Genomic DNA, 13,114 nt, shown 5'->3' with positions numbered 1-13,114 from the left:
ATTAATTTCTTTTCTTAATGCACATGTATAGAGAGCAAAAAATGTAGATTATCCTATAAATATATTGTCTATGCATTTAACTCGTCATCTGTTTAGTTTCCTGTATCAATTTGACCATGATTGATCTGATGTTTGTATAATTTTGGTTTTCATTGTAAGATTCGACGGAGGCGTCTAGCTCGACTAGATAGAAGTCCTGCAGGTCCAGTGGCTAGGACGACACCAAGCCAGGAATTCGGGGCGGAGCAGTCAATGACACCTACCTCTCCTACTCAGCTTGCAGCTAGCCCAATAAGACCTCCACTTGCTATTGATGTTGCAGGTGAGATGTCATTGAAAAGTCTTATTTTATAATTCATATTCAGGTTTTTGTCAATTCAGCATACAGTCCAGATATTATTCATGTATTTACCACACATAGGAGCATCACTATCCTGGCTGTGTAGTAAAAGCTGTGCTTTTGATTCTCAACATTTCAAACATCACTGTACAAAACTCAACTTATTTCACTCAAAATCGGTACTTTAGTGACAATTGATGACACCTAAATAGCAGTAAAATACATTTTTTTTTAACTTACTGATGTTAAAAAGAACAATTTAAAAATTCAAATTGTAAGTCTAGTGTCAAACTTTGCTTACAGCTGATTGTGTAGAGTCTATGCGATATTGTGTGGTGTGTGTATTTACATGTATGTATGGGTATAATAATACCTGCCTCACAGCAAGCATGCAGTGCTAGAGGTCAATATGCATTAGGATTGACTCTCTATGCTTTGCTGGAGTGGTATTTACCACACTTGCTTTATTTTTTATTATTTTTTTTCTATTTAGTTGTGTTTTTGTTTATTCATTTGTTTATTCACTTCTTTCTTTCTTTCAAATTTCATCCCGATTCCAGAGTAGCCTGTTATGTTGCAAAAGATAAAAGTTTGAACATTCACGTACTGTACTAGACTTCTGCAGGGTTCTGCATAAAACACAAGGAATATGCATATATACTTAAACAAATACAACATTAATTGCATGTACTTGCAGTACATCATGTTCAGCTTTCAGATTAAAGATAATTCAAAACTAAATGTACATGTACATATCAGCATTAAAAAACTTTCAGTTTTCCTTAATAAAGCCAGGTGTAGGTATTGTCTCTAATGTTGACGTGCTATAGTCCAAGCATAGCACAAGTGCCATTGGGTGGTATTCTCAAAAGTGGACTAACTTTAGTCCATGGTTAAATCCACCGACTAAGTATGGAATGCCAAGTGTCCATATGATTATGTTTTTTAATAATTCTATCTGTCATTAATTAAAAAAAAGTTTAAAGACATAATTGATAAACAACAATACATGTAAGTATGATATAATTATGTTATCATGGTAATTAAAGGGACATATCAAATCATTTAAAAATATATTCATATGGACACTTGGCATTTCATACTTAGTCGGTGGATTAAACCATGGACTAAAGTTAGTCAACTTTCGAGAATACCACCCATTATATTTATCATGATTGTAGATTCTTCAGGTACCTGCAGTGATCTAGGAAGAGGAAGCTCCGTAGAGGGCGCTCAGAGCAATGCAAGCAGCCAATCACCTGTCTCAGAGGAGCCTATGCCCAGCTTGGATAGCAGCGGGGTTGGGAGTCTGGACGCTGACCCACCACAGAGCATGGATATGGACTGCCAATCAGCATGTGATGTAGGGTATGTAACTACCAGGGTTCTCACTTGGTCCACATTAGGCCATACAAAAAAGAGATGTTGTATTGCCCTTTGCGACGACCCCCCATAAAATGTTACCATTTTTTAGGAAAAAAAATGTATTAAAGCATTCATAACTGAGAAATATCAGCCCAAAGAGGGAGTAAAAAAAAATAATCTGACTAATCGACCTATGTTTTGGCACCTAAAGGGCAATACAACATTTTTATTTTTAGGCTTTATCAATCAACCTTTTTATGTTTAAAATAAATTAAAGACTTTTACAGGGCTGCACATTATTTATTTTTTTGTTAGAGGGTGCAGATTTTAGTTTTTAATGTCTTGATACATGTAAACATTTAGAAATGTCAGGGGTCTGGACCTAGATTTGTGACCCGGGCGCCTGTTAGTGCCGAACCATGACTATTAGATTGATTTGAGAAGAAACATTTCCAATTAATTATCAAAGTTATGACAACTTCACTACCTGGGATCCTGCTAATTGTTGTGTTGGAATCGGACCAATCGGTGTATGAGATATTGGCAGTAGGAGAGGTACATACAAGGAGAGGCTTGTATGCTCCCCAGGGAGTGGAGATTTCAAGCACTGAATCCAATGACTGGGGTAATAGTATATTTGTAAAGCGCTTAGAGACATTTGTATTAAGCGCTATATAAAAATTAAATATTATTATTATTTCCGGAGTCATATGAGAGTATTTATTATCTCCAAACTTTGGAGAATCAAATCAGTCACATCATTATAGACTTACACATACATGTATGTAAAACACAAAATGAAGAGAGAGCCAGCTAGAAAGAGGGTCTTGATTTAATGGTGATAAAAACTGGGCTCCCTCCAGAAAGCCAGAACATGTAATATTTATACAGAAGAATACTAGTATACATTGTGTCAAAGGGACAAAGGCACGAGTGAGGGCCGCCAAAACAATAGACAACTTGGTAGTTTTATGTATGGGGCTTAAACATAATAGATGTGTTCTTTCCTGGGAGGTGGATTATGAATGCACTTGGTCTTTCTATGGGGAAGGATTATAAAGATATGAACCTGGCGTTTAAGTGCATCTCAAATTGGGCATCTTGTCAGGGTATAAATATGAGGGTACTTTATAATTAACTGGGTTTTGGGTCAATACTACACAACATAATCCAAAGATTAATTCTCATTCCTCAATATGAGCTTTTGATCTTACACTTGCAAAAACCAGCTACATTTCTGTACCACTTTCTTGAAAGCCCCACTGTCCTACTTGTAGCTACTTGCTCCCTCTATATAGAAAACTTCCCCAATCGGTGCCTGTTGGTCCCCCATGATCCTCTATTTCTTATGTTATTTGAGAGCTGAGTTGATGAGATAGCCACCTGTCAGTGACCTTGCTGTGTGGTCTAATCCCTCCGAGCCACACTAGTGTTGATAAGCTTTAACGCATGTTGTATTGTCTGTGTTTTTGATTAGGTCTTTGTCTCAGATGGATGTGGATTCTGGTATTGAGACTACGGAAGTGGAAGAAGTTCCCTCTGCCAAGAAGAAGTCTTCCCCTCGAGTAAGAATGAATTAATAAATACACATATATTTATAATGATTAAGTGAACACACCCTGTTGGTGGTCATGTCTAAAGTGTTTCATATATCATGGAATGTTAATGATAAGTATCGTTTATCTTTACGTTTCTAGATACTCTTGCGTGGAGTAAATGAACGCATTCTACTGATGGTCATCTCTAAAGTGTTTTTTTATATCATGGAATGATAATCATAAGTATCATTTATCTTTACGTTTCTAGTTGCTCTTATGCGGAGTGAGTGAACACACCTTGTTGGTGGTCATGTCTAAAGTGTTTTTTTATATCATGGAATTATAATCATAAGTATCCTTTATCTTTACGTTTCTAGTTGCTCTTATGCGGAGTGAGTGAACACACCCTGTTGGTGGTCATGTCTAAAGTGTTTCATATATCATGGAGAGAGCAAGGTTCAGGTGTTCTGTATCTTAAAGAGTTGGCAGCAGAGTTTGCTGAAGATCCATCAAAAGGTAAGAAAAAACAACAACAAAAGGAGCTTATGTGTAGAGTTTATAGTAAGCACCCTAAAACTTTTTGTCTGATTTCTTTGATTTTAGTAATTTATTACTAAGTTCAAGTTCATTTTATTTCCATTTCTCGTAAAAAAATGCATTTAACAATACACATATAAGCAAATATATAAATATAAATAATACAAAGAATATGGAGGAGCCAGCAGAGGCCATTGGCCTTTCAAAACCTGGGCTCCAGTGTCCTCAGATAATAATACAAAGTAAAGAGAAAAGAAGCAATGGGTAGTAAATAAATAAACAAATGAGTATTGGCTAATTAAATTAAGCATACGATAGGAATTCCTTCATTAAATAGTTCTTGTATTAACGTTTAAATGAGGCAACAGATGGGCACATTTTTATATCGGTAGGTATTGCATTCCAACTGATTACTCCGGAATATTTAACTGATCTACGTAAAGTATGGTATTTTAACAATGGAATACATGTATATAAATCATTAGCATGTCTTGTGTAATGTGGATGAACATCCTTTGTTATTTTGAACATATTATCGAAAATATAAGGTAACATATTCTTATTGTACATATACATAAATGATCCAACTTGCAATTCATGTATTTGAAATATGGTAAGTAAATTTAATTTCAGATTCAGATGGGGTTCTGGGGTGAGAATTTGTAATTGCTCGTAGTGCTCTTTTCTGTAAAACATAAACTTGATTCATTAAAGTTTTTGCACAATGTCCCCATATCAAAGTACAATAGGACAGATGAGGAAGAATGATTGCATTGTAGATATTAATCAATATATTTAGAGGAATAAAGTGTCATATTCTATATAATACACCTATTGCACATGAAATCTTCCGCCGGGTATTATTAATATGTGGAGCCCAAGTAAGATTTTCATCAAGTGTCACTCCAAGAAATACAGTATTAGAAACTTGTAATATATTATAGTTATTAATTTTAATGTCACAGATTTGACCTGAAATTTTTTTGTTTTTCTGCTTGAATATCATATAATTAGTTTTTTTGGAATTTATAAGTAATTTGTTAGCCAAAAACCAGAACTCAATTTTTGGTATTTCTGAAGTAATTATGGTTGATATTTCATTGATGTTTTTACCAGACACAAAGAGGTTTGTGTCATCTGCAAGTATGATTGGGCAAAGGTTTGGGCTTACGTGTTGTATGTCATTAACATATAATAGAAAAATTAATGGTCCTAAAATTGACCCTTGCGGAATACCTCCAGCGAGTGTCAATAATGTGAAGTTAACACCATCTATATAAACAAATTGTTTTCTGTTAAATAAATAGCTATGTATCAATTCTAAAGAAATTCCTCTAATACAGTACCATAAAATTTCAACTTACATGTACGTAACAAAATATCATGATTGATTGAGTCGAATGCCTTTGATAGATCCAAAAATATTCCTAGTCCAATATTCTTATTTTCAAAAGCTGTATTAAGTTGATCAATAAATTCAAGTAGGGCCATAGATGTAGAATGTCCCGGGCGGAAACCAAATTGCTATTGTACAAGATATTGTGTTTACATATATATAAGACATAAGTTTTGCATATATCAATTTTTCAAAAAGTTTATCAAAGACCGAAAGCAGGGACACAGGTCGATAGTTTGTACACAAAGATTTATCTCCCTTTTTAAATATTGGCAAAACTTTAGCAACTTTTAAAGCATCTGGAAAGCATCCTGTTTCTATAGAGGTATCGAAAATATGAGTTAACACTGGAGCAACAATGTGTATACATTGTTTTAAAACTTTGGTGTCTACAGTATATCATCGTAACCTGGGCTTTTGACTTCTTTTAAACTTAACACTGTATTGATTACCTCAGGTTAAAGTATTATGCATATTGTTTGCAACATTCTCACCAACAGAAACAAAATATTCATTAAAAACTCGCAACACTTCTGATGGTTCCTCAATATTTTGTCCATCTTTTGAAAGAGTTGGACAGTCAATTTTCTTTTGTTGTTTTAGAATATTGTTTATAACATGCCATATTTCTTTCAAATCATTTCTTTTACCATAAAATTTCTTTTGATAATAGTCACGTTTTGCACTTCTAATCGCATTATTTACAATATTCCTTTGTTTCTTGTAAACATCTTCTCTTTTTATAAATTTGTGATAAAAAGCATTTTTCTTACGACAAAGCTTCTTTAAATAACAATTGATTGGTAAATTTGTAAATTGTAATAATCATGTTACAAATATTCTAAGCTATTATTAATGGTTCTTCCTTTTAAGTTTGAATTTAAAATATTTGTAAAATGAAAGGTGAAAAATAATTAAGATGATAGACATAAACAAATTCTACTATCCTTACAAGCAACTGGATGACATCTATACATTGTGAAATTGTGAGCCAACCAATTCCTTTGTAGATCTTTAATGGCTAGAAAAAGTAGTAGGGTCTGTATGGGAAAAAAATAAAGATAACACCTAATCAATAATTCATTTGTATTTCTTTTTCAGTATTTGGGAGTATGGAAGACCTAGTGTGTTTGGTGTTGATGGAGGTTCTCACTTTACATTCATCAAGTGGCAATCCATACTCTAATCTACCAGAATCTCAGGGAGCCAGTACATCAAGGTGAGTTGAAGTCTTTCATGCGTCACACACACGAGATATCCCTAGCGCGATACCATATTGCGTACACCGTGTGTTCCGTGCAAAACGCACACTAACTACGTGTATTGTTTCTTGAGCACTACGCATTTACCGCCTGGTTGGAATGCACAAGCCTTGTCCGAAGCCGAGGCTGGGAGTCACTAAGTGGTCGACTGCTTCATCGTAGTGTTTAACATTTTATTTTAAAGATTGCTTCATCCAGATCCATGCCATAATGCGTATCAGTTGTTAGATGTTATGTTATGTTATGTGAGCTAAAGTCAAGACCTCGAGGTCTTCTTGGAGCTGCTAGGCTAGATTATGTCTTCATAGTAACAATTTATGTTTATTTATACACCCTCAGCGGACCTTCCGCACCATCGGCAACAGCCGTTGTTCAACGCGAGGCAGAGATGCTGAATTACCTCGTTCAGTGTGTACAGAGAGCTTCTGGAGAGGAACGATCAGCTTCGGAAGTAAGTACATGTATTGTATTGTATTGTATTGTATTATTTATTCGGCATTTTTAAGAAATATAACAATAAAACAAGATAATCATGGTATAACAACATTAACAAAAAAAAAATCTAATTAAATTAACAACAATGATTATGGTGTCTCACATGTTGCAAATGCATCCACAAATAGAGTGCCACATGCACTTACAATCATTTAAGATGGAACTCACAAAAGGCAGCTGCTCACATGATTCATTGATGTTTATTTACTTACCCATATTTATTATTCATATGGAAACATACAGATGTACCTACATTTAATTTGTTAATTTATGGGTTCAGACTTAGATTTTAGATGCTCATGTATCCCAGGAGCCTGTCAATACCTAGTCTTAGGTTGTGGCTGCCTTTTGGTTTTACCGTTTTAGGTTAGGGTTATTATGTACGTTAGTATAGTGATGGTTTGAAGTGTGAAAGTTCGTTATTGGAGGATATTGATATTGATCTATCGTGTACATTTGTGTGTTTTGTTTGTTTACTTGTTCATTTATTTTTTGTTGTTGTGATTGTTGCATAGGTTTACCGACAGTATCCAGCAATGAGAGAGCTTTTACAGGCGACCAGACATCAAGCTGTATGCCACGCTGCTCTTTTACTACAGGGAGTCTTCACTCAGCCTAGGTACACTTCCAAACAATGTCCCACCCCTTTGCCATCACACTTGATTTATAACTACTGCCACATATCAGTACCATATTTGCTTAATCTTTAAAGCCAGCCAAATGGAATATATTTAATAACTTAATAATCAATCAATTGTAAATTGTTAATTTCAACAGGTTAAATGTAAAAGGACCCTGATATGTAAATTGGTGGGCATATATGGCATTCCTTATGAAGTTGATCATTTCTGTGCTGTGATCTGCATACTGTATATCTATATATAAATCACATCTTAGTTGTTGTTTTTTGTCCAATGGAAAGGACTATAACATCTCAACGTTAAGCTTGAAGGGTTTTCAATTTAACAGGCCTCATTGAGACAGATTTTTCTTTGAGTAGAGTAAATTTGGAAGCTTCTTAGTCAAGTGTTCCGTTTAAGAAAATTGGTACTTTTGGCATATCTGAGGATGACTCAAATCGAGCAAGTATTTTAGACCGTTATTGTCTGCAATTGCGCCTTTAATTTTCCTTTACCTTACTTTAATTTGTTTTTAATTTTCTAATGTGTTTTGCATGATCAGGTCTTCTACTGATCACTCACCATTGTTACCCATGTTAAGTGAGTTCAGTCTGCCAGGAAGCTTCCTTCAAGAGCTTGTATTGCAGAGTTATCCTGATCCACAAGGATTCAAGACTGTAAGTAACCTTGGTCACAGTGAGAACATTGTGATGATGATGATGGTAGTGGTGGTGATGAAAATGATGGTGGTGGTAGTGGTGGTGGTGATGATGAAGATGGAAGTGATGATAATGGTGATTATGATTGAGATGAGAAGATCACTGTGGTGGTTGTGATAATGAAAATGGTGGTGCTGGTGGTGGTGATGATGATGATGATGATGATGATGATGACGATGATCCCAATGGTAGTCACTAGTGGTGATGATGAAGATGACGACAGTGAAGACGATGATGATGGTGATGATGAGGATTATGAATGAGATGAGATAATCCCTGTTAGGTGGTAATGATAAAAATGGGGGTGGTGGTGGTGATGATGACGATGATGATTCAAATGGTAGTCACTAGTAGTGATGATGAAGATGACGACAGTGAAGACGATGATGGTGGTGATGATGATGAGTATGATTGAATTCAGTCTGCCAGCCAGCTTCTAACAAGAGCTTGTATTGCAGAGTTATCATGATCCACAATGATTCAAGACCTAACCATTGTAACAGTGAGATGGCGATGTTACTGGTGATGATGATGATGATGATGATGGTGGAGGTGGTGGTGGTGGTGGTGGTGGTGGTGATGATGATGATGATGATGATGGTGGTGGTGGTGGTGGTGGTGATGATGGTCATACTAAAGAGGAGGAGGGATAGTAGGAGAAGGAGGAGGGCAGATGTTGATGGTGGGAATGATGTAAAATGTAGCATGAACACAAAGGCAATAATATTTGTTACAATTGATGATGATGATGATGATGATGATTTTGGTGATAGTAATAATTTGAATATATAACTGTATATAAATTGTTCAGCAGGCTATCCTATCCTCTTTACATGAAAATGGTGATGTAACAGTGACGAGAGTTGTATCAGTGATAAACAGGAATATTCTTTTCTTCTTTCTCATGTTTAGATCTTCCTTCCTGTCATCATGGGGCTAATACAGAGACTTCAACGAAGCTCCTTATCAACGGATGAATACAGAACACCCCTCATGGTATGATAGTAACCTCAAGGATGAAGGATGATTAAAACCATGTAGATATGCATGACAGAATTACCTGGCATACCATCACCATACAGAAGCCATCACGAGGCCCTTGCCTGCGTGGATGGCATAAGTCAAATAAAAAAAAAACATGTGGAAGCCCGATAGCACGTGGCAAACTAATCTGAAAGTCAGCCAAGAATTGGAAAAAAAGTTATTGTTTTTATCTTTTAGAACAGCAGTCTCTAGTGTAATTCTGTTGCAAGGTAGATCTACCAGTATAACAAAACTTGCTCCAATATCAATCTATGCATTTAGGCAAGATCAATGTGTGATATGTCCAAATAAATTTGTTAATTGGTCTTGGAAGATATGTTAGTCATATGAAGGCTATGGCTACAGAATTGAATGAGCAATTCTAGTCGTATCATGTATCAGTTCCTTTTATTTTATATTGTTTTGTAAATACTTGAAAGAAAATAATTATCTAGGATATGTTCGCATTCTTAAATATTAAGGAATAACAACTTTCTTAATTTTCAGATATTTTGTGCAAAGACTTTTCATAGACCATTCACATTGAGAGAATGCTCTTTTATTAGTTGACTGCCCCAAATAGAGCTCTCAGTTATTTAGGAGTTTTAACACAGTTACACATTGATTGAAAAACACTTCCACACAATGCTGAACCATAGTCAGAAGTTGTTCATTGCAATTTATCCATGTCGGATATTAATCTATGATTGTTTTTGTATTTATTTCAGATTTTAAGTGAACTATGCAGAATAAAAGATGGCAATGCAAGACCTATATGTAGCCTTGTAAGTATTAAATCTCTAAGATCGTTATTGACAGTGACCTATCAGCAATGGACAAATCGGCAGAAATGTCGTAGAAGGAAATGTAAAGTAATTTCTGGAAAAGAGTAATGAGGAAAAAATATTAGAGGAGTAGGAAGAAGAGGAGGACAAACTAGGAGGAGGAGAAGAAGAAGGAGGAGGAGGAGGAGGAGGAGGAAGAGGAGGAGGAGCAGGGGGAGCAGGAGCAGGAGCAGGAGGAGCAGGAGGAGGAGGAGGAGGAGGAATATGAGAAGGAAAAAGGAGGAGAAGGAATCTTATATTTTGTTCTTTTCCTTGTCATCTTTTTAGCTTGCCTCATCCCCTCTGTGGTTACCTGATCCTGTAAGCAGTGCAGCTGGTAGAGAGCTTGAACAACTATCTCTTCTAGGAGCCTGCTTGAGACTTTCTGTGTTTTCTGAAGATGATGTAAGTCATTGAGCCTTGCTCTCTCTCTCTCTCTCTCTCTCTCTATCTCTCTTTCTTCCTCTCTCTCCCTCCCTTTCTCTCTCTCGCTCTGCATTCACAACCTAAGTTCATCACTCCCTTTCAGGACTCCACTCACAAAAGAATATCTCTCTCTCTCTCTCTCCTTATTTTCTCTACTTCTCTCCCGACAATCCCAAGTAGTCCTCCATAAGACAAAACTGCAAGAATACTTTCCCCTCACTCTCCCTCTCTTTACTTTCTATCCCCTTTCATATGGGACAGTCTTTTTCAGGGCTACCCACGTGGTGAACCCAAAAACCTCATGGATGTGACGTAAGTGGTGTCATGTGTCTTATCCAATCAGTGGTGGCATTCACTCAGCAATCATTCAAAAGTGTACAAACTGTCCTGGGACCCATTTCTCAAAGCCTTTTTTCAACGAAAAATGACAAAAATCAGTGACAAATCTGCTGATAACCAATCAGAAGCAAGTATTTCAGTAGCTTATAACAAAAACTGTCATTTGTCACTGATGACAAGTTTTGTGAAACACCCCCCTGGTCCAAGAGAAGGTCACAATGGATGCCTGAACAATGAATATAAATTCAAGATAAATGCATTTCAAGGTTTTTAAAGTCTCTCATGCTGTGTATATCTCTTCTTTACTCCATCACCATGTGTCCTTTAGCAAAATGTGGCATATAAATACGTAGTAGTAATAGAAGTAGTAGTAGTAGTAGTAGTAGTAGTAGCAGAAGTAGTAGTAGTAGTAGTAGTAGTAAGCATAGTAGTAATAGTAGTAGTAGCAGTAGTAGTAGTAGTAGTAGTAGTAGTAGCAATGAGAATAGTAGTAATGATAAAATGATAACAACAATAATAATGACAATAAGAAAGATAGATGAGGGCAATTTCAGCACATTTTTTGCAGATTTTACTTTTAATACCTTAATCTAGTTACAATGCGTATTTGGGATGGATATGTGAACACTAAAATGTTACTACATTTATGATTGATATATATTTCTTTTCTCCACTATTTCAACGTGTACCCTGCAGCAAAAAGTAGCAGACAAATACTTTGCTACAACAACAGACAGCACCAGGCTAGCAACTGATACACTCCAAAGAGTACTAGAGCAAGTCAGGGTAAGATTTATTTGTAAATGGCCTACAATAGTATGAGATGCGAAACCGCAACTAGATCCTAGGCTAGATCAGCCTTCTTGAAACTGTGTCATTACATTGTGCACAACTGCTGAGGTTTTTAGTCATCACCAAAAATGAATTATTTCGCTTTTAGATTGATCATAAAAAGTGTTATTTTTATTTTGTTGACTTGCTGCCAGTTTTGAGTTTGAGTTGTAGATGCACCATCATTAGGTGGTTCATGTACTTGACTTCCAATGAAGAGATCGATCTCTGCCTGATGCATATTTCCCCTTAGACAAGGCATCGTATATCTGCTATTTCTTCTGACCCAGATATTAAAGGGCTACCTGGCAGATTTTGTTCCCTTTCAAATGCACTAGATACACAACAGCTGCCAGAGTGTTAAGTCTGAGTAATAATTTCCAATTAGCTTTGAAGTGCATTTTGTTTTTAAAAAACGTTTGTTTTCCAATTATTATTATTAATATTATTAGTATTATTATTATGATTATTATTGTTTTTATGTGATTGATTGTAGGTGGAACAGCATCACATTGTGCATAGTATGCTGGTGAACAGTGAAACCAGAGAATCAATGCTATCCTTCCTAAGCAATGTATTATCCAGAAACAACAAGAGAGCTCAAATGCAGGTACGAAGCAAGAATTTATTCTATTCAATCCTTATTTTACTGTCCCCCATTCACCCATACCTTCAACAAACCACAGATTTTAAAAGTGAAAGTCAGCTCTGCCCTGTAATACTAAATAGTATGTATGTAGGATGAACCTTGAAGGACATTGATAAGTTCTTTTTTCTTGTTGGTTGTTTGCTAAAATGTCATTTGTTTTAGTCATCCACTGTATAGTCTTCTTCTTTGTCTTTGAGAAATTATTAGAGTTATCAATTTGGAGAAGGAAAAACTGATCATTTGAATAGCCATTTCATAAACTAAAGTCCTTAATTTGTCGTTGTATACATCTTATTGGTTTCATTATTAATGAGTAGCATATCCTTTAGCGTTCCTTTACAATGTACCTCAAATGCATTTTACAGGTTTCATTATTAATGAGTAGCAATTCTTTATTCTACTTCAGGCATTTTGACTGAAAGAAGTTTTGTTTGTTATTATTTATGAGCAAATTTATATTTATATTTATATTGAGTGATACCCATCAGGCTTTTATTCTGTTGCACCTTACAGGTTGATGAGAGCCAGGTCGCTGGGGATGGTTTCATGCTCAACCTCCTAGCCATCTTCCATCGTCTCAGTCAGAAGATACAGCTCAACAAGGTGGATGTACGATACACGCATCACCCTAAGGCTAGGATAGACGTCTCTCAGGAAACTAAGATGAATATGACGGAACAGGAGGCTCAGGAATGGCTTAAAGGAATTAGTGAGTAGAAAAGAAGGGAGAAGGGGGGAGGGAGAGAGGGA

The 13,114-nt window shown here is 35.8% G+C and overlaps 1 protein-coding gene across 2 annotated transcripts in view; it reads left to right on the top strand.

Annotated features, from left to right (window-relative positions):
• Window positions 1-13,114, top strand: part of LOC580304 (ubiquitin conjugation factor E4 B) — a 32,426-nt gene that overhangs the window by 2,986 nt on the left and 16,326 nt on the right. The window contains exons 2-15 of one of the 2 annotated variants that reach the window (XM_030987300.1): window positions 160-322; window positions 1,522-1,708; window positions 3,183-3,270; window positions 3,621-3,759; window positions 6,278-6,395; window positions 6,778-6,889; window positions 7,449-7,552; window positions 8,116-8,230; window positions 9,185-9,268; window positions 10,024-10,080; window positions 10,408-10,524; window positions 11,581-11,670; window positions 12,212-12,325; window positions 12,878-13,073. In XM_030987300.1, the coding sequence (XP_030843160.1) occupies window positions 160-322; window positions 1,522-1,708; window positions 3,183-3,270; window positions 3,621-3,759; window positions 6,278-6,395; window positions 6,778-6,889; window positions 7,449-7,552; window positions 8,116-8,230; window positions 9,185-9,268; window positions 10,024-10,080; window positions 10,408-10,524; window positions 11,581-11,670; window positions 12,212-12,325; window positions 12,878-13,073 (1,684 nt within the window). The remainder of the gene's footprint in view (window positions 1-159; window positions 323-1,521; window positions 1,709-3,182; window positions 3,271-3,620; window positions 3,760-6,277; window positions 6,396-6,777; window positions 6,890-7,448; window positions 7,553-8,115; window positions 8,231-9,184; window positions 9,269-10,023; window positions 10,081-10,407; window positions 10,525-11,580; window positions 11,671-12,211; window positions 12,326-12,877; window positions 13,074-13,114) is intronic. The other variant, XM_030987301.1, reaches the window with a different exon arrangement.

Source organism: Strongylocentrotus purpuratus, unplaced genomic scaffold (genome assembly GCF_000002235.5).
Source record: "Strongylocentrotus purpuratus isolate Spur 01 unplaced genomic scaffold, Spur_5.0 spur5_scaffold_16, whole genome shotgun sequence".
Classification (NCBI taxonomy): domain Eukaryota; kingdom Metazoa; phylum Echinodermata; class Echinoidea; order Camarodonta; family Strongylocentrotidae; genus Strongylocentrotus; species Strongylocentrotus purpuratus.
Note: the sequence above shows the minus strand (reverse complement) of the source record. Positions and strands in the feature narration are given on the sequence as shown.